The sequence below is a fragment of the Oncorhynchus kisutch genome, linkage group LG26 (assembly GCF_002021735.2).
Source record: "Oncorhynchus kisutch isolate 150728-3 linkage group LG26, Okis_V2, whole genome shotgun sequence".
NCBI lineage: Eukaryota > Metazoa > Chordata > Actinopteri > Salmoniformes > Salmonidae > Oncorhynchus > Oncorhynchus kisutch.
This window is the reverse complement of record NC_034199.2, coordinates 35,789,448-35,811,540: the sequence shown is the minus strand read 5'-3', so window position 1 is coordinate 35,811,540 and position 22,093 is coordinate 35,789,448. Positions and strand designations below refer to the sequence as shown.

General features: G+C 41.8%; 1 protein-coding gene across 3 annotated transcripts in view; it reads right to left on the bottom strand.

Moving 5' to 3' along the window:
* LOC109871276 (zinc finger protein GLI2) overlaps positions 1 to 22,093 on the bottom strand; it is a 114,349-nt gene that overhangs the window by 75,622 nt on the left and 16,634 nt on the right. For all 3 annotated transcript variants that reach the window (XM_020462097.2, XM_020462098.2, XM_031806090.1), the window contains one exon: positions 17,983 to 18,124. In XM_020462097.2, the coding sequence (XP_020317686.1) occupies positions 17,983 to 18,097 (115 nt within the window). In that variant the 5' untranslated portion in view covers positions 18,098 to 18,124. The remainder of the gene's footprint in view (positions 1 to 17,982; positions 18,125 to 22,093) is intronic.

Sequence of the window (22,093 nt, the reverse complement as noted above, 5' to 3'; positions counted from 1 at the left end):
ATCTTAGAGTGGACTGGGGCTGGGGAAGGAGGCTGTCGTGTGTGTGTGTGTGGTTTGATGAGGGGGGAGGAGAGACGGGCCTGGGTAAACACCCTAAATGTGTCCTAGACACATACACACGCACACACACACACACGTATGCATGCACACAGCTCAGAGTGGGCTATTGTCTGTTTACCCCCTTCCATTCAGAGACTAAGTGCGAACAGCGACAAAGACAACACCAGAAAAAGAAAAGGGAGGCTGCTGAGGGAGGACGGCTCATAATAATGGCTGGAATGGAGTGAATGGAATGGTTTGATAAAATGGTTTGTCTCAGCCTCCAGTACTTATGCTGCAGTAGTTTATGTGTAGGGGGGCTAGGGTCAGTTTGTTATATCTGGAATACTTCTCCTGTCTTATCCGGTGTCCTGTGTGAATTTAAGCATGCTCTCTCTAATTCTCTCTCTGTCTTTCTTTCTCTCTCTCGGAGGACCTGAGCCCTAGGACCATGCCTCAGGACTACCTGGCATGATGACTCCTTGCTGTCCCCAGTCCACCGGGACGTGCTGCTGCTCCAGTTTCAACTGTTCTGCCTGCGGCTTTGGAATCCTGACCTGTTCACCGGACGTGCTACCTGTCCCAGACCTATTATTTGACCATGCTGGTCATTTATGAACATTTGAACATCTTGGCCATGTTCTGTTATAATCTCCACCCGGTACAGCCAGAAGAGGACTGACCACCCCTCATAGCCTGGTTCCTCTCTAGGTTTCTTCCTTGGTTTTGGCCTTTCTAGGGAGTTTTTCCTAGCCAATGTGCTTCTACACCTGCATTGCTTACTGTTTGGGGTTTTAGGCTGGGTTTCTGTACAGCACTTTGAGATATCAGCTGATGTACGAAGGGCTTTATAAATACATTTGATTTTGATTTGAGTTTGATACACATCCATGTGTTTGATACCATTCCATTCACTCCATTCCAGCCATTATTATGAGCCCGTCCTCCCAATTAAGGGGCCACCGGCCTCCTGTGATATTTACTATATACTGTGAAGATATACCATTACACCTTATGATTAGAATATGTCTCTAAACATATGAATGTAAAAATAATAATAATACCCAAGAGTAATGTAAATGACAGGAATGGTACATGGTTTCTTTGAGAAAAAGTGATTAATGCGCTTTGTAATACCCCCCCCCCCCCCCCCCCCCCCCCCACCAATGATAGGGCAGCAGTGTGACTGAGGACTATGTCATTAAGGTTTTAGACCACATCTAAATCACTAGCAGATGGTGACTCTCTACTCTACCACTGTTGTAATGAGACGTTTAGGGAACATATCAAAGAGCACAAAGAGGTTTTATGTTTCCTATCAAGACTTAAAAGGACTGTCATTAGTGTTAATGTTGAGACGAGGAGGAAAGGAATACAGCAGTGGATCTTAGTCAAGACTGTTTGTGTGTATATGGTTTGACAACATTGATGACACGATGTTGGTATCAATGGTTCGACGTCCAGTCACTAAAGTAAAGGACACACAGGACTAACGATTGGTCAGAGGCCAACCATCACCTGACTGTCGCCCCATCTTTTTGGTGTGTCCTTACCTTAGAGCAATCCAATGTAGAAGTACTATACTGTACATTGACATACTGTACTTGAGATCTAAAATAATGCATAGATAAAGTAAGGCAAACCTCTGGCCTCCTGACATTGGCTGGTCGGTAAGTATGGTTCTGACGGGGTTAAAACAGCACAGTGCTTGTTTTTCCAAGACTCTGATTACAAAGCATTTTTCCTTCCCATCAAAGCAAAGAAAGCCCCCAATCTAAGAGCAGCACATTGAAGTTTAACAATCACCCCTTCCGCCTTGATGAGATGATCCACATGTGCCACAGATGTCCCCTAACTAATCCAAGTATCCATCCCAAATGTATTCCCTATGAAGTGCCCTACTTTGGACCAAAGTCCAATGGGCCCTGGTCCAAAGTAGTGCATGATATACAGTAGGTGGAATAGGGTGCAATTTGGGACGCAACCCAAGTCTTGTTCTTCTTGTGGGTCGTACTGTGGGTTGTACTGTGGGTCGTACTGGGTGCCACACGTTGCCCCCCTGTTATTTTTAATTCTCCTAATTTTAAATAGGCCGCCAATATTCTGCTCTCTTGACAGACAGAGAGGAGCTCTCTTGTGACCGTGAAGTCATCATAGCTGCTGGATGTGGGAAATGAATGACGACGACGCAGAAATCAACTGGTTGCTTTGATAGTTTCATATATCATATTTTCCTTCAAGGCGTAATCTATTGCCAGAGCTCCACACAGCTTAGCTCCACCACCACCTCACTCAAGAGCTGCTCTGTTTGTCTGACCTCTGCCTCTTTTCCCCTTACACTTAGGCCTGTTAGGCCTGGGCTTTTGCCATAGCTGGGGTGAAGTAGGGTGGGACGTACAGGGGAGCGAGTGGGGAGTGAGTAGGGAGCTAGTGGAGCCTTAACCTGTTGAAATAGTTTGTATGATCCAGATCGAAACTTTGTGCATTTACCAGCCCAATAAAATGTGTGTGGTGGAGCAGTGGTGTGTGTAGGACCTACTTCACTCCTTATCCAGTTGCAAAGAGTCTCTTTTAGAGTGTCAGTTGCTCTAAAACTGGGCCTGAACAGGACCATGTCTGAAACCATGTCTGCAGCCAGCAGAAATATGATCTGCCCTGTCAGACCTGCAGACCGCCACTTGTCAGCTCCTATTAGGACCACTACTTGGCACAACTTACATGTGGTATCTATCACCTAACCATGGGTTACTGAGCCACTACACCAGCCACACGTCTCTACCCCCGCCCTCCCATAACAGCCCCCCCCTACCTCAGGAGACTTTACATGAACTGAAGCCTGGGATTACCTGAGGTTGTATTATGACAAGCTAACTGATCTATTAACTGGGTGGAGGCAGAGAGAGCGAGACCAGCAGAAACAATAGTGTTTTTGCCAACAGAAAATAAATTCAGCACGTTTGAGTGGATGGGCATAAGTAAGACGTTACACATAATTACTGATCTATAAAATACATTACAATTATAGCATCCCCAAAAACTTGATGTGATTAAGATTCAGATTGTTTAATAGATGCTTCCCAACACTCCGCCTCACAACAGGGAAAATGCCTGTCAGGCTGCATGCTACTGTACATTTAAAATCCTGGTGCTAACAAACAAAGGGCCTTGTTTCAGTTCAAAGTGTGACCTGTCCACACCTGTGCTGCAAACCGTAACAAACAAGCACCTGGTAAATTGGGACTTGGCTCTTTCCATTGGTCCTGTAGGAGAGAAACTAGAACTGGCCCATTCAGATTCCATACCCTTTTACAGTGTTAATGAGGGAAAATATTCCATTAAACGGTTTATGTAGAACTTGAGAATACAGAACCACCCGTTATTGCCTAACAGTCTGTCCTATTTTCTTATATGAGCAGTATGGTAACTGGTGAAGGACAACAAGACGCCAGTTTCTGAAAGCGTAAGGTATTTTACTTTAATGGAACAGGTTGTGAGATTTCATAGCAAAAGGCTCGATTTGGAGCTGCACTGTTGTGGTTTTCAGGCCTCATTGGAGCTGAGTTGTGTCAATTGAAAACGTTTCGTATTGAGTCAAACGTGGTTTTCTTTACAGGTCTGACAAGCTGCCGTGTCGAGTTGCCCTGAACATGAGCTAACTAAACAGACAGACAGGCACACAAGGCCCTATTTAGAGAATCATACAAAGCCTTGTCTAGTGTTAGTCTGTGTATGCACACCTGCAAAAACACTATTCACAGTTTCTTTTAAAAGCTGAAAGTTATATTTTCTGACAAAACCATTAGAGGCTATATGAAATAAATCTGTGTAAGACCTTTAAAGTGAACAAAAATGATACTTTTTGCTTTCTGGCAGGCAGACAAGAACGAAAGTCTTTGATACTTCAGAGGGACCTTGCTAAATGTCAGATATCATGTGTAGTAAGTCATTTGCAGCTGCTGTAATGTATAAAGGAAGAATGACAAATTGGGATACTGCAAGTCACAACCCTGGGGCGGGGTCTGTTCCTACAATTTTCCACAGATGTTCTTCACACATTTATTCAATATCACTCATAAGAAATTGTCAAAATAAAATATATTTATTTATCAAGTGGATATTTAAATTCATACCCACTCCTCTGAAACACTATTCCCATAACAGTTTGAGCTTGAATTAGCTAACCCCAGAATGAAAGTTGTACCACTTTAAACCAATAGGAGAATGCAGAATGGGAGGATAAACTACTTTTGTAAGTTGTTAGGGTGACACTGGTCTTTATATGGACAGTGAACACACTAGATCAGAGTTAGGGTCAATTCAGTCAGAACGAATAAGACTGAAATTCCACCTCCAATTCGAATTGTCCTTGAGGCTTGAACTGAAATAGAACCCTGCACTGGACAGTCCAGTATGTGGTAACTGGCTCTATGTTCCTACAGGCTGCATGCATGTTGTTTGCTCGGCTGTTGGCAGCTGACTGGCTCCCTCACGGTCCTCCAGGCCCAGACGCCTCCCTGTCTCCACCAAAAGAGAGAGACTGGCCTGACTGGCCTAGAGGAAATATTACCTGGAGCATAGAGAGATGAGATACAGTGCCTTGCAAAAGTATTCATCCCTTTGGCGTTTTTCCTATTTTGTTGCTTTACAACCTTTAATTTAAATAGATGTTTATTTGGATTTCATGTAATGGACATACACAAAATAGTCCAAATTGGTGAAGTGAAATGCAAAAAAATTATGTTTCCCCCCAAAAATAAAAATAAAAATAAAAGCGGTGCGTACATATGTATTCAGCCCCTTTGATATGAAACCCCTAAATAAGATCTGGTGCAACCAATGACCTTCAGAAGTCACATAATTAGTTAAATAAAGTCCACCTGTGTGCAATCTAAGTGTCACCGGATCTGAAAGTCCCCAGAGTCTGGAACACCACAAAGCAAGGGGCACCATCAAGCAAGTGGCACCATGAAGACCAAGGAGCTCTCCAAACAGGTTAGGGACAAAGTTGTGGAGAAGTACAGATCAGGGTTGGGTTATAAAAAAATATCTGAAACTTTGAACATACCACGGAGCACCGTTAAATCCATTATTAAAAAGTGGAAAGAATATGTCACCACAACAAACCTGCCAAGAAGGAGGAGCTGCAAAGCTCCACAGCGGAGATTGGAGTATCTGTCCATAGGACCACTTTAAGCTGTACACTCCACAAGAGCTGGGCTTTACGGAAGAGTGGCCAGAAAAAAGCCATTGCTTAAAGAAAAAATAAGCAAACGCGTTTGGTGTTCGCCAAAAGATGAGACAAAAATTTTGCTTTTACGCCATCGAGGAAAATGCTATGTCTGGCGCAAACCCAGCACCTCTCATCACAACGAGAACACCATCACCACAGTGAAGCATGGTGGTGGTAGCATCATGCTGTGGGGATGTTTTATATCGGCAGAAACTGGGAAATTGGTCAGAATTTAAGGAATGATGGATGGCCCTAAATAGAGGGAAATTCTTGAGGGAAACCTGTTTCAGTCTTCCAGAGATTTGAGACAGGGACAGAGGTTCACTTTCCAGCAGGACAATGACCCAAAGCATACTGCTAAAGCAACACTCAAGTGGTTTAAGGGGAAACATTTAAATGTCTTGGAAAGGCCTAGTCAAAGCCCAGACCTCATTCCAATTGAGAATCTGTGGTATGACTTAAAGATTGCTGTACACTTGCAGAACCCATCCTATTTGAAATGGCTGGAGCAGTTTTGCCTTGAAGAATGGGCAGAAATCCCAGTGGCTAGATGTACTGAGCTTATAGAAACATACCCTAAGAGACTTGCAGCTGTAATTGCTGGAAAAGGTGGCTCTATGAAATATAGACTTTTGGGGGATGAATAGTTATGCATGCTCAGGTTTTCAGTTTTCTTGTCTTATTTCTTGTTTGTTTCACAATAAAAAATATTTTGCATCTCCAAAGTGGTAGCATGTTGTGTAAATCAAATGATACAACCCCCCCAAAGAAACTATTTTAATTCCAGGTTGTAAGGCAACAAAATAGAAAAACTGCCAAGGGAGGTGAATACTTTCGCATGCCACTGTAGATGAGAGAGAGAGATGTAAGAGAGAGAGCGATGAGAGAGAGAGAGAGAGAGAGAGAGAGAGAGAGAGAGAGAGAGAGAGAGAGAGAGAGAGAAAAGGGTAAACTAAACTGTGGCCTCAGGAAGTAAAGTCCCTGACACCTCTCAGCCTCTGAGCTCAGCTTCCTTCTGTCTGGATTAAGCAACTTCCTCAGTCACAATTGAAGGTTTATCCCCTCACAATGAAGAAATTAAACTGTAAAAACTCACCAGCTAAATTATTGTTATTCAGGGAAGTTTAAAGAAGCGGACGCTTGAATTGTAAACAGTCCCCCCTCTTCTGTTAAGTACACTGTGTGCCGAGTACAGCCATGGGAATTTCAGAGCGAGTAGGAACCTTCTTAGGAACTACAACTGTGTTGAATAATAAGGACTTACTGAGCTCTTCGACTCTTAAGTACACCAACCCTCTCAGAGTCAAAGCTAACACTTGGAGAATGTACACATGGAGAATTTACACTTGGAGAATGTCCACATCTATAGGACATATAATGTATATACAATACACACACACATACATTCCTGCAAATGTACTTTACATTTCTACTACTGTAGAGGGATTCTACTCTGTTATAGATTGAGTCAGTAGGCTCTCATTGTTTAGGATTCAACATGTGTTTGGTGTCTGTATTTAGGATATAACGAAATGAAATGCAACATGTTTACCATGGCAGTTTGATGGCCATCCTCACTATCATTGATAAGGAGGTAAGGAACTGTTCCGTGTCTTATGATCAAGCAGAGGGACCAGGTGGAGGTGTGTACGTGTGTGTGGGAGAGGTGAAGGTGAGGGGCATCTTGGGGTGAAAGACAGAGAGAGACAAGTCTGTATCAGCGGCAGCAGTGGGATGATCCTGATGATCCTCTGTAGCCTGGGCTAAGAATGCACACGCATACTTCCTATTGAGGGAATCTACCTAAAATCCTAGACTACACTGAGTATACCAAACATTAGGAATATCTTCCTAATGTTCAGTTGCACCCCTCCCCCCCATTTTGCCCTTAGCTCAGCCTCAATTCGTTGGGTCATGGACTCTACAAGGTGTCGAAAGCATTCCACAGGGATGCTGGCCCATATTGACTCCAATGCTTCCCACCGTTGTGTCAAGTTGGCTGGATGTCCTTTGGGTGGTGGACTATTCTTGATGCACACGGGAAACTGTTGTGTGAAAAACCCAGCGGAGTTGCAGTTCTTGACACAAACTGGTGACCTTGACACCTACTACCATACCCTGTTCAAAAGCACTTCAATATTTTGTCTTGCCCATTCATCCTCTGAATGGCAGACCTTCACAATCTATGTCTCAATAAAAATATTTAATCTGTCTCCTCCCTTTCATCTACACTGATTGAAGTGGACTTAACAAGTGACATCAATAAGGGAGCATAGCTTTCACCTGGATTCACCTGGTCAGAGTAAGTGTTCTTAATGTTTTGTATACTGAGTGTATACTGTTATTACAGATGTTTTACATGAGTCACAACACGCAGGAAGGAACTGGACATTTGGGTTAGGGTTACGTTTGGCTAAGGTTAAACTGGGTTAGGGTTAAGTTTGGCTGAGGTTAAACTGGGTTAGGGTTAAGTTTGGCTGAGGTTAAACTGGGTAAGGGTTAAGTTTGGCTGAGGTTAACTGGGTTCGGGTTAAGTTTGGCTGAGGCTAAACTGGGTTAGGGTTAAGTTTGGCTGAGGTTAAACTGGGTTAGGGTTAAGTTTGGCTGAGGTTAAACTGTGTTAGGGTTAAGTTCGGCTGTGATTAAACTGTGTTAGGGTTAAGTTTGGCTGTGATTAAACTGTGTTAGTGTTAAGTTTGGCTGTGGTTAAACTGGGTTAGGGTTTACGTTTGGCTGAGGTTAAACTGTGTTAGGGTTGAATTTGGCTGTGGTTAAACTGGGTTAGGGTTAAGTTTGGCTGTGGTTAAACTGGGTTAGGGTTAAGTTTGGCTGTGGTTAAACTGAGTTAGGGTTAAGTTTGGCTGAGGTTAAACTGGGTTAGGGTTACGTTTGGCTGTGGTTAAACTGTGTTAGGGTTACGTTTGGCTGTGGTTAAACTGTGTTAGGGTTAAGTTTGGCTGTGGTTAAACTGGGTTAGGGTTACGTTTGGCTGAGGTTAAACTGTGTTAGGGTTAAGTTTGGCTGTGGTTAAACTGTGTTAGGGTTAAGTTTGGCTGTGATTAAACTGTGTTAGGGTTAAGTTTGGCTGTGGTTAAACTGTGTTAGGGTTAAGTTTGGCTGTGGTTAAACTGGGTTAGGGTTAAGTTTGGCTGTGGTTAAACTCTGTTAGGGTTAAGTTTGGCTGTGGTTAAACTGGGTTAGGGTTACGTTTGGCTGTGGTTAAAATGGGTTAGGGTTAAGTTTGGCTGTGGTTAAACTGGGTTAGGGTTAAGTATGGCTGCTAACTATCCCCTTATTCAGCGGAACTGATCTCAGCAACATAGTGGGGGTGGGGACGGCCAAGCTTCCAGAAAATCACAAAGAGGACATGGAGCATGACTATGATTCAAGGTCACAGCCACCATGTCTTTCTCAGGACTATGAGTTAGAAACAAGGAAATTATTCATTTAAATCCTACACTTTTTTGGTCATTCAAAAAGAGGGAATCCTCTCTAAAGGAAAATCTACATACTTTCTACCCAAAGAGCTCACATGAAGGGGTTTCACTTACTCATCACTCACTCCATTTCTACCCAGTTGTTATGAAAATTACCCACATCTCTTCTTCTCCCAGAGCTGTCTGGCGTATGACATCACAAACTAGTTTTCCATGAGGCTGGTTGCGGGCCTGTTTACATGTTTCTGGGGACCATGACAACCATACATTGAAGTAACATCGGTCTCAGAGCCTGTACTGTAATCACAGGGTGTACTGTAGGCATATCTACTGAAATCCTTTAAAGTGATGATCCAGAACTTTTGTATAATTTCAGTCAGTAGTTTTGAAAGTGGTGCTCAAAACGAGTCCCCTTTTTTGGTGTACTACTTCATCCAATTGTGTACTACGTTATCCATTTCATATGATATGTTACATCCTGCAGATGTTGTTATTGTGCAATTTGTGTAAAATGTTCTGAAGATACCGGACTGCATCTTTAAGTAGTGCTAGAAAGGGCTTTCTCAGTGAGGAAAATACACTCCACCATTCTGAAGAGCCTGTATTTAACCATGGCCTAAAGTGAAACACCAAAATGACATGCCTGTCTAGCTATTGCATGGGACCGGTACAGAACAGAACTATTTATGGAAAAAGAAACATGCAAGGGACTTCAATGTTACAGTCCAGAAAACATAAAGGCTTGGTTGGATTGGTTTTGGATTGGTTGTTCCCAGCCCACAACCCACCGGCCAGGACAGAGTTGTGGTCTGGGTTGCCTCTGTTTGTTATCCCTGGGTCTGCTGCATTTACTCAGGCTAACCTGTCTGCTTATTTTGCTGGTCTCACAGTTTACTGTAGCCCTGCCGTCTGCCTGCCTGCATTTTATCCTGAGAGAGAGGCCAGTAGCCAGAACTGGTGTCAGGGTTGTGGGCTGCACTGGGTACATCCCAAATTGCATCCTATTCCCTGTTGGCCCTGGTGAAAAGTAGTGCACTATATAGGGAAAACAGTGCCATTTGGAACATACCTACTGTCTTGTTTCAGACAGGATTTTCCCTGCTGCACTGACCACACAAATACTGGAAAAATTGAATGTCACTAAATGTTTATGGAATTTATCCTCCTACTCTTCCTCCTTTTTAAGCTTAGCTGCTGACCTGACTCTTATTTTGGACGAAGCTGACCAAAAACGAACATAAAATAGGAAAAACTTTAAACCCTTTTTTGTTTGTTTTTTAACCAAACGAAAAATTATTTCTTATAAATGTTTATTTGACTAGGTTTACTTAGATTAAATGTCTGACTAACTTATAGGTGCGGGTGATTGAACATGTGGTATGTGACTCTCTGTCTCTATTATAAGCCCTCCATAATGAGAATAATTGCTAATGGCTAATGCTGTGGTATTACCAGCCTGTTTCAGCAGTGTAACCTTAGATCTGTAATTACTAGCAAACCAACTCCCTCAGCCTAAGGAGGAATTCTAGTGTCGCTACAAATCAATATCCTGTGAGCCTAACAGAGCTGCAACAGCAGTCACAAAGGCCTCTAATACCAGGGATGGGGAAGGCTATGGGCCAACAGTGCTTCTTTTCAGGTAGAGTGTCAAAGTAGCTAAGAGCAGTAAGGAACTGTGACTTTGTCAATTGAGGCATTAATGAAATAACTTTTCCCTACAACATTCTCTAGAAAAACTTTGAGTATGTGAATACAATATTGTAGATACAATATTGTCCTATTCTATTCTGGACAGACACCTAGATGACTGGTGGCTGACTCATTGGCTGACTGATTAACTGACTGGCTGATTTGCTGGCTGACTGTCTGGCTGACACTGTTTTCACCAGCTGTGTGTGCAGGCCCTGAGGGAGGGAGGAGACACATGGGCCGGATGGACTCCCCTGGCCTCAGCCAGGAATAGGCTGTAGCCTGTCTACCCCAGCTATAGGAACAGACCAGTGGAAGTGGAACTGGCTTCAAGTTGAGTTTGAGGGCCCCTAAAGGATCCATATATTGAGAGAGAGAGAGAGAGAGAGAGAGAGAGAGAGAGAGAGAGAGAGAGAGAGAGAGAGAGAGAGAGAGAGAATATCATCTGCCCTGTATATTTGAAGTCAGGCCAATATTGGATTGATACAGCTCGGAGGGCTGCAGACTCTATCCTCAACCATTTTGCGATAGATTCCATGCCCATGGATCAGATTCGGGGTCAGATCTAACAGGAGTCCATTGTGGCTATAACACAAACACCAGACCAGAGTTCCAACAAACCAGATTATTGTGGCAGCTAGGGTGTAATAGTGTAATGGAATGACTTAATATACGCTTATGAATATCTGATCTAGATGTAGAGTCAAGGGTATGTATAAGTATAAAGACATGTATTGAGCTGACTGCCCAGGACAGACTCTGTAGGAACCTATTTTCAAACATTAGATATTAAATATAACCTATTTACTGTAAAATAATGCAGAATTATAGGAGGATCTATATAGTTTAACAGAAGCTGATCATAACAATACAATGGAAGTCCCTTCTGCTCTATAATGATATCTGTCTCTGTCTTATTCAGTTATAAAAAACAACAGTCAGTTCCTGCTAGTGTGTGGAGGATCGGATCACCCTGAGAGGAAAGCAGAATTGGACCGAGCCAGTCAATAGCTTCACCTTCCTGCAAAACATGAGGTCTTCTCATGTATATGGTCAGTTAAGGCATTACTGATACGATGTTGTGATTGTGAAATACTGTACATGGCACTGGATACAGCTGGTAATTTCTGTCCCAACATAACAATCTACTGGGGATATGAAATAAATCAATACATTCAGGGCTTCTCAGCTGTGTGTGTCATGCTGTTTTCTAAGTAGTAGGTCCAGGCGAGGTGGTGTCTTGTGCAACGCAGATACCAGAACTATTTATCTCTTGAACTGCCTTGTCTACTCTTCTTTAAGACATGGGGAATGAATACTGAGGCACTCATCCACATGTTGTGGAGTTAGAGCAATGTTTTAAATATCTTCAAAAGTACCACTCATGAGGATATTTCTTCTTTAATCAGTTTAAAACACAGGTGGAGGGCCATGGAGTTAGTTAAACATATGAGGGAGTCACTCGGAGTCACAAATCCCCTATTCTCACCCTGCCATTCACGGGCCCACAGAACCACATCAGTGCAAGGGCCTTATTTAGAGGGAGAGAAAGAAAGAGCAGAAATCCCTGTCTTCCTTCTCAGGAAGATTAGTGGATGTCCCTTTGGCGTGTTCCTGCCTATGAACAACTTCTTTTTTATTTTTCTGGTCACATTTTTCTCTGCCAGCAGCATGAACTCCAAAGCACCTTCCCCAGAGCAGCCCAGGGACGAGGAGAGAGGCGTGGTGGAAAGAGACACTTCACACACCCTTCTAATCCCCTATCACCTCTCGGAACCCCTCTTACCTTGACCATTACTCACTTACCCTCGCTACGGAGACCACGGCTGCTGTGATTAACACGCTGCTCTGTCCATATCACCAACTCGCCACTCTCTTAAAACAATTAATTACACTGCACGCGCCTGCTCCATCCATCTAGTTTAGTCACCAGTCACACAGAGTTTAGGCTCAATAGCGGTATACTGGACTTAGATTTGTGAATGTCGCCCTTTGAACAAAACTACAATCTGAGGTGTTAGATAAAGACAGGGTGTGTAGGCTGTCTAAAACTGTTTCACAAACAGTTTTAGACCATGAATTTTACGTGATCACGTGATCTTATGTGAAGTTAATGTGATAACATGTGACAACATTTAAAGCAACCTGTGATAGCATGAAACTACACCTGTGAAAACATGTGATCACATGTGAAGTGTTCCAAAAACACACATTTTCACATCTTTCACATGTGAAACGTCATGAAATCATGCGATTTTCTGTAAGGGAAAGATCACAAACATTACGATTCAGCTTAGAGATCTGCTTTGAAATACTGAGATGTTTACTGTCCTATACTAGGAACCTGATCTGGCTATTTACAACCAGAGAGACAGACCAATAAACCCTACAGACTGAGGTTTGTGTTGCTGTGTGTTACAGCCTATACCAGAACACACACACACACACACACCAGCCTGCAAGAGTCTGCCCTGCCAGACAGATGCGGGCTGTCACTGAGACTGCGGGTGCCCATTTAAAATCATTAACAAGGCCCAGCTAGAGAAACTGCCTGATGCATATCAAGGAACAGGTGGAGTCATGCCAAGCCAACATCATCCTTCCCCGTCTAGCCACGGCCCCTTCCCCGTCTAGCCACGGCCCCGTCCCCGTCTGGCCCCGTCCCCGTCTAGCCACGGCCCCGTCCCCGTCTGGCCCCGTCCCCGTCTAGCCACGGCCCTGTCCCCGTCTAGCCACGGCCCTGTCCCCTTCTAGCCACGGCCCCGTCCCCGTCTAGCCACGACCCCGTCCCCGTCTAGCCACGTCCCCGTCTATCCACGGCCCCGTCCCCGTCTAGCCACGGCCCCGTGCCCGTCTAGCCACGGCCCCGTCCCCGTCTAGCCACGGCCTCTTGCACTAAGAGCTATAAAGGCCAGACAAACTTCCATTATGGATTAAGAATCATGGACTCAAATGTAACTGGTCAAGTCTCCATGTCTCCATGAAACCCAACTGAAATGGAGTTTTGTTAGTAAGACGCTGATGTTCTAACTGCCAATGAGTCTAGACCAGGCCAGGGAAGAGAAAAAACATAGCTGGTAGAACTTCATTCATTTGAAATGACTTGGATGTTTTACCAGTATATCTTATACAAACATTTTAGTGCTTTTCTTAGCACTTTCACTGAGAATGGTCTGACAATGCTTCAGTTAGTTAGCCTTTGACTTTACAGTAGTTTTCAATAGAGTTGAGGGAATGAGGCCATTCGTTTTGGCTACTTTGAGAAATGTACTAAGAATAATACACTGTCATATTGATTTATTCACGCATGCCCTATATTCATATTCCTGTTATGATCTGCATGTTAATTGCAGAATCAGTGAAAAGGTGTCGATAAGATAAAAACTAGGGCTATAACTATGTAACCAAATCAGTATGGCTGTAAATGTTCTACTTACACTGTTTCCAATGAGTGAATAGAGAATGTATGGTGATTATAGTTGGTTGAGGGCAGGCCACCAAGCCCTTCATTAAACAGTAAAAATATCCCACTGATAAGTTCTATTAAGGTTTCAGTGGTGGGCCCTTGCTAGATGTCTTTGTGCATCTCAGAAGGAAGGACCGCAGAACCGCTCCACTATGCAGTTCTAACTTATTGATAACGTTGAACCTCTGGAGCCAAGAACAAGGTCCTCAGACCTCGTTATGAGGAGTTGTCATCACACATATAATCACTGATGAAAACAGGAGGTCTCATTTTTTATATATGAGAGGGTCTGCCTCTCTCTCTTGCTCTCCCTCTCTCTCTCTCTCTCTTGCTCTCCCTCTCTCTCTCTCCCTTGCTCTCTCTCTCTCTCTCTCTCTTTTCAATTCAATTTCAATTTCAATTCTATTTAAATTTAAGGGGATTTATTGGCATGGGAAACATGCCAAAGCAAGTAAAATAGATAATAAACTAAAGTGAAATAAACAATAAAAAGTGTACAGCAAAAATGACACTCACAAAAGTTCCAAAAGAATAAAGACATTTAAATGTAATATTATGTCTATATACAGTGTTGTAATGATGTGCAACTAGTTAAAGTACAACAGAGGAAAGAAATCAACATAAATGTAAGTTGTGTATATATACACAATGCTGTTTGTTCTTCATTTCACCCATTCCTTCTGGCAACAGGTCACACATCTTGCTGCTGTGGAATTTCACCCAAAAGATATGTGAGTTTATCAAAATTGAAATTGTTTTTGAATTCTTTGTGGATCTGTGTAATCTGAGGGAAATATGTGTCTCTAATATGGTCATATATTTGGCAGGAGGTTAGGAAGAGCAGTTCAGTTTCCACCTCATTTTGTGGGCAGTGTGCACGTAGCCTGTCTTCTCTTGAGAGCCAGGTCTGCCTACGGCGGCCTTTCTCAATAGCAAGGCTATGCTCACTCTATACATAGTCAAAAATGTCATTAATTTAAAAATAAATAAAAAATTGCATTAAAATTAATGGGACAAATGCTAATTAATTACTTAAAAATCATACAATGTGATTTTCTGGATTTTTTGGGATTCCGTCTCTCACAGTTGAAGTGTACCTATGATAAGAATTACAGACCTCTACATGCTTTGTAAGTAGGAAAACCTGCAAAATCGGCAGTGTATCAAATACTTATTCTCCCCACTGTATATATGTTGAAGAGGGTGGAACTTATAAGCTCTCTGTTTCACCCCACGGCCCCGTGGAAAGAAATGTGTGTGTTTTTTGCCAATTTTAACCGCACACTTGTTGTTTGTGTACATAGATTTTATAATGTTGTATGTTTTTCCCCCAACACCACTTTCCATCAAGTTGTATAGCAGACCCTCATGCCAAATTGAGACAAAGGCCTTAAAAAAAATAATCAACAAAGCATGAAAGCCTTTGCCTTTGTTTTGTTTGTTTGTCATTTAGGGTGTGCAGGGTAAATACGTGGACTGTCGTTACAGTCATTTGGTAAAAAGTAGATTTGACAATTGCTCAGTACATTGTTTTCATTGAGGAAATGCATGAGTTAGCTGTTAATGATAATGCAGAGGATTTTCCTAAGGCTGCTGTTGACGCATATCCCCCGGTAGTTATTGGGGTGATCAGTCCTTGGTTCCAAATATTGGGGAAGATGCCAGAGCTGAGGATGATGTTAAAGAGTTTAAGTACAGCCCATTGTTATTTGTGGTCTGTATATTTGATCATTTCATTGAGGATACCATAAGCCCCACAGGCCTTTTTAGATTGGAGGGTTTCTATTTTGTCCTGTAGTTCATTCACTGTAATTGGAGAATCCAGTGCGTTCTGGTAGTCTTTAAATTGAATCAAATCAAAGTTTATTTTGTCACGTGCACCGAATACAACAGGTGTAGTAGATGTTACAGTGAAATTCTTACTTACAGGCTCTAACCAATAGTGCAAAAAAGGTGTTAGGTGAACAACAGGTAAGTAAAGAAATAAAACAACAGTAAAAAGACAGGCTACATACAGTAGCGAAGCTATAAAAGTAGTGAGGCTACATACAGACAACGATTAGTCAGGCTGATTGAGGTAGTATGTACATGTAGAAATGGTTAAAGTGACTATGCATATATGATGAACAGAGAGTAGCAGTAGCGTAAAAGAGGGGTTGATGGGTGGTGGGATACAATGCAGATTGCCCGGTTAGCCAATGTGCGGAAGCACTGGTTGGTCGCCCAATGGAGGTTGTATGTACATGAATGTATAGTATTTAGTAGTTTAGTAGTTGATTCTACAATTTATATTTGATCATGATGTGTTTGCTGTTTGTTCTTTGTTATAGAGCCAAAAAGATTGGAGAACTGGTTTATCCATATATCTCCGTTTTGGATAGAACTCTTTGTGTTGTTGTTTGTTTAGATTCTATCGATTCTTCAATTACATTGAGATGATTTCTGATGTGCTGTTCCTTCTTTTTCCGTAGTGTATTTCTGTATTGTTTTAGTGATTCACCATAGTGTAGGCGTAGGCTCAGGTTTTCTGGGTCTCCGTTTTTGGTTGGATACATTTCTCAATTTCCTTCTTAGTTTTTTCCATTCTTCATCAAAACATTTGTCATTGCTGTTAATTGTCTTAGGTTGTTTGCTTGAACTGTTTAGGTTTTATAGGGAAGCTGAGAGGTAAAATATACTGTTTAGGTTTTATAGGGAAGCTGAGAGGTAAAATATACTGTTTAGGTTTTATAGGGAAGCTGAGAGGTAAAATATACTGTTTAGGTTTTCTACTGCCAAGTTTACACATTCACTATTACAGTGACACCTTTTGTCCTGGAAATTGTCTAGAAGGGATTGAATTTGTTGTTGCCTAATTGTTTTCTTGTAGGATGACAATGTCTGTATTTCCAATTTCTTTGATGAAGTCTGGGTTCCTGCTCTTTAGGCCAAAGGCAGATGACCTCAGATCTTGTATATTCCAGGATGAGATAGTAAAAGTGTTGTGTTCCATATTGTCTAGTATTGTTTTGTGTGGTTTAGGCTTGGACCATCACAGTAGGTGTGAGCAGAGCATGTTGAGGTCGTAGGTCCTCTTGGCATGGGTTCTCTCTCTCTCTCTCTCTCTCTCTCTCTCTCTCTCTCTCTCTCTCTGACTCTTTCTCCCTCTCAGTTTCTTTCTTTCTCTCTCTCTCTTTTTTCTCCTCAGACCGTACTGACCCACTAAGGGTATCATCACATAAGAGTTGCCTGCGTGTTACTTTCCATTTCAGTCATATGCTATGCAATTTTACTTACAACATCATTTACAACCACCATACTTCGTTTGTCTATGTGGGTTTGAAGAATTGCAAGTGTCCGATATAGGCCACAGTAGATTCCAAGACAATAAATATAATTGATATTTTTGGAAACAATCTTTGACCATTTCTTTGTAGAGGCGCCAGTGAGGACAGAGAGAAACGTCCTATTTTTCATGTATTTCTCTAAACAATTAATACTCATATAGCTTTTCTTATGGCAGGCCACCAAGCTTATCAATAAACATAACTAACCAATGCCACACTATCAGATAAAAGCTCATTAGCATATCAAAGGTACTTCCCGGTCCTCGCCGGTGTCAGAGGACTCTGATGCACTGTCGTCCACTGTTACCACAGACAGCTTTAGTAATTCATAACATTTATACTCAGGAGGTAAGAACAAGGTCTTTCAACCTCATTATAGTGTTTTTTCATCTCCCAGTCTCTGACATCTTTGAATCATGCAGTCCCTCGCCATCTATCTCTTTCATGTGCCACTGAGCGGGGGAATAAGCCAATATGAAAGCATACACCAACACAGACCACCGAAACAAAAACACGACTTAAAGTCAATATCTGAATAATTTTTTAATTCTTGCATTTTACCTTCTGCACGATCAATTAAGTCAAGAAGTATTTTATATTGAAAATATTTTCAGTATGAGAGATACCGTATGACAGGGGGACTCCTATAATGTATTTGATGTGGGTATTAAAGACACTACTTTATGACTGGGAGCATTGCTATAAGGTACAGACAGAGAGTGGAGAGAGGGAAACATTGGGAGGTTTGGACTGGAGAGATGTAGTTGAAGGTGGCAGCTCTTAGACTGGTCATACCTCTGGTAACTGTAGTAGGAGACGGTTTCTTTGGCAGGTCTGAGAAGCTGCCTCCATCCAGACCTGATCCTGTGTGCTCCTTCTTCTCAGTGGCTGTAAGGGTAGAGGTCTCCATGGTGGACAGCAGGGAGTCCGAGTCAACCTAGCGACACAGAGAGGGAAAAGGAAAGATTAAAGCAAAACATTTGTGAAGGCAATACAAATGTTGTTGACAAAGGATATTTTGGAATGAGGAGGTAGATTTTGTCACAACACACACACATACTCACTGGCTGTAGCAGTGCCCGAGTTGCCAACAGTGGGAGTTCTACAGATCATACACTCTGTATTACATTCCAGCACTGTGTATAAAATATGAAATTAATAAGAAAGAACCTAAGAACTATTCAGTGTCCTGACATGGAGCAGACTTCTCTGAGATAATGCAGAGTGTTGCTGGTTGCCAGGCACCGTCTGGGGTACAGAGAAAGACACAAAAGGACACATTATTTTACCATATTATATCACGTAGCGTGTCTGGTCACAGCCTCCTCTCTTACACAGTCAAACTAAATTTAGATATTTAATTTTTTGTCAGAGAATTAAAACAGTATCCCTCAGAATATAGTCCACAAATAATACATGAATGTATGTAACTACCATGTATATAGGCTACATAATTTTAAGGCGTCACTCAATATGAAAACGTACACTTAAATAGATACAGGTTTTTCAGTTGTTCAGTGTAATATGTTCCTAATGCCCTTCATAGTAAAAATGTGACACACTCAGCAGTCTGTCTTTTAGCCACTATGACATCATCATTACACCACATTCACATGCTTGTTTGAATGGCAGTAGACTTGGCAGCAAATGACTTGTTTGAGTTTGTGGAACCTAGATGATTATCTTCGGCTAAGTGCAAACAAGTAGCAGTCTAAAGCTAAGAGGGGAGGTCACTCCACACTCTCAAATTTAAAATCACATTTTAAGAAGAGAAATTGTAGAAATAAGCAGGGTTTATGGCTGTGGAAACTAGTGATGACCCACTGTCACTAGGCACTAGCTTGTTGTCATGGTTATCCATACTGGTTTTACCCCTTTTAATGTGTCAATATGAGGGTTTCGTTGTTGACATTGTCTAATCTGATCTGTATGCACGGATTTGATTCATTGTGATTTATTGGTTGATTCATTGGTTGAATATATGTTTATTCATTATGATTTTATTAATCGTTATTTGCCACATAAGTACAAACTCGGACAGATAACTTGACTATTTTGCTGGTTAGGACGATTCTACTCTACACTCTTCAATGTAGTGAAACACTAAAAACAGCTCTATTGGAGTGTCAAAGTGAAGTGACATACAGTTTCCACACACTTGTTGACAGACGTGGGCACTTGGCAGTCAGAACTTTAAATGAATGCAACATAGACTATGTTTTACACTGTTTATATTGCTGAACTCATATACAAACATTTTCTCAATGACTTGACAAACAGCATTTGCAAATCATTTCTGAATTAGGGAGTTCTCTGTCACGATTAACATTTTAACACCACAGGCCTTTAGGTATGGCATACACAGTATTTGCAGCATGTTGGTGTTCTAGAGACCAAATAGGACATTATCTCAACTGATTATACAATGTCTTTCCAATAATTAGTTTATATGCTACTGTAATACATTGATTAAATATGTTCCGTTTCTCTAGCCTTTTACACTAGCCACTATGAACAGTACTCACAGATCACTATCAAGTCATTCAATGTGTGCTCATGTGTGAAGCATCCTTTTAGGTTTCCTGTGGTCCTCCAACATCTTGTGTTCTATTGGAGGTATGGCGGACCAGTGGCCATTAGTATGACCCTTCAGAGGTACTAGTCACCTGTCCCGCTGCCCGTCCCTGTGCCAAGGTAAGCCGATTAAGAGGTGGGCAGCTAACCGGTTTAAAAGGCATCTGTTTATTTATTGTCTTGCCAAAAGCAAATAAAAGTTGTTTTCCCTCCAGCCATCTTGTCACTCATTCATAAGACATTTCCTTTTACGATCACAATCCAAAGCAGTAAGAAGTGTTTTATTATCTGTTTCAGCTGATTCCAACGGTTGTATGACATTGGCAACAAATTATATATATATTTTTTACAATCAAAGGCTCTTGGATCAACGAAGGTATGCCCAACCCTAGAGCACATAGTAAACCCTAAACATCAGTCTATCTGTCTTCCTAGTGACTTGACCCCTGAAGAAGAGAGAATGTCTTCTTGATAACATCATGTTTAATATGAACATCTGGCTTGCAACACATTAATAGCTGTTGTTTCCTGCTATAATTCAAGCAAAGTATAGTTTTTTTTACTACTAAAAACAAAAAGCTATGTTTAAAGTGATGAGGAAGCATTGGTCTGATGCCGAAAAAGAAAATAAATTCACACGAGCACTACAATGTCTACTCTACCCATACTCTACCAAGGTTTTCCAGAACACAGCTTGACCTACCACAGTAGAGATATTTGTCTATTGTACTTCAAACAATGTGTATGCAGGTTGCTTAGGATTCAAACCTTCTCAAACAGCCTAATTCATACTTTTAGAGGTGCTCCCACAATAATGTGATTTGTACCACATAGAAGTTAAAGTATTGGATTCTTCACACACCACACTAATCCCATTCCACTACCATTTCAAGATTTTTTAAAATTATATGAAAGCAAGCTTCTTCTAGTAATATGGTGCCTGCTTGTATTTCCTTAGACCTTTATTTTAAAGATGGTGATGCTACAATAATACACATTTACAATAGGCCTATATCAAAAAATACATACAACCTAATGATATAAACAGTGTCTTCGGAAACTATTCAGAACGTTTTTTTTCCAATCAATCTACACACAATCTACATACCCCAGACCCACCCCTCTAGCTATGCTTTATGGAAGAATGTAACTTAGTTGGCTAGGATATATTGTCAACATTGAGTTGTGGTTCATATGGTACAGTCTTGTTGGCTTGTAGCTACTGGCTAGTTGGCTAGCTAACTGGCTGTAATAGCAGCCAGGGATGTTTGCTAGCTTATTTGTTTGTGCTCGGATTTAGTTTACACAGATGACTTCAGCCATATGCAAATCTTTCCATAGCTAAATATACCTAGCTAGCTTCCTTTCCTTGTAGCTTGCTTCTCATCCGACTGGTGTTAGCTGACTAGCTACAGCTGCTAGCCTGCTACAAGCCAGCTGCTGCTGTTGTTGTGCAGCAATTCAGTTTCTGCTCCTGGTTTTAGAACTCTTGAGATTCGGCTGGAAAGATGTTAGTGTTGTCAGAAATGCAACAAAAATATAGCACATTGTTGGTTCTTAATGGACAGAAATTAGCACGCGAGAGCAATAAATTGGAGATGTAATAAAAACTGTTTCACCTACAAATATAGTCAATAAATATATATAGTGTCCAATGGTCACTTTATGGTCTCATTTTAATCTGAATTTGAGCTAGGCAGGCACAGAAAATACTCTGAAAACGCAATTGCCAACACCCTGTTAAACAATCCGGTATGTGTACGTCCAATCAAGTTGATTTGCCAAATGTCCTTGAAATTGGTGTCATATAGGCTTAGATATGATGGTAGGGAGATTTACATTTTACACAAAATTTAACATCGCATTACACAATAATCACAAATATACATTAAGCCCTGAGTTGTATATTAAACAGACACAAGCATGTTCTGCTAAGTCCATTATTAAAAATCTGGGGCTTGGATCTCAGGGTACTGTAGCCTCAGGTAAAGGACTAAAGAGCTAGAAAGTGTGTTGCTTGGATAGAAGTGGCCCCAACTTCACCCCCATCCCCCCACAGCTCCACCATGCAGGTCTTTGGAGCCTCTCTCTGCCCCATTCCTCCCTCCCCTCCACTCACCGTCCCTGAAGACAGGGGTGTCAGGCTCTGACGGGACAGTACAGGTGTCAGGAACTGAACAGACAGATGGTGGATGAGGAGAACAAACAACAAGAGGCCATTTCTTCTTCTTCATTTCTCCTTCTTCCCTTCTTCTGGTTGGCTGGTCAGCCTAGTGCAGTGAGCGAACAGGATCGTGGCTCCCCCAGCCCCCTCCACTGACCCCCAGTCCAC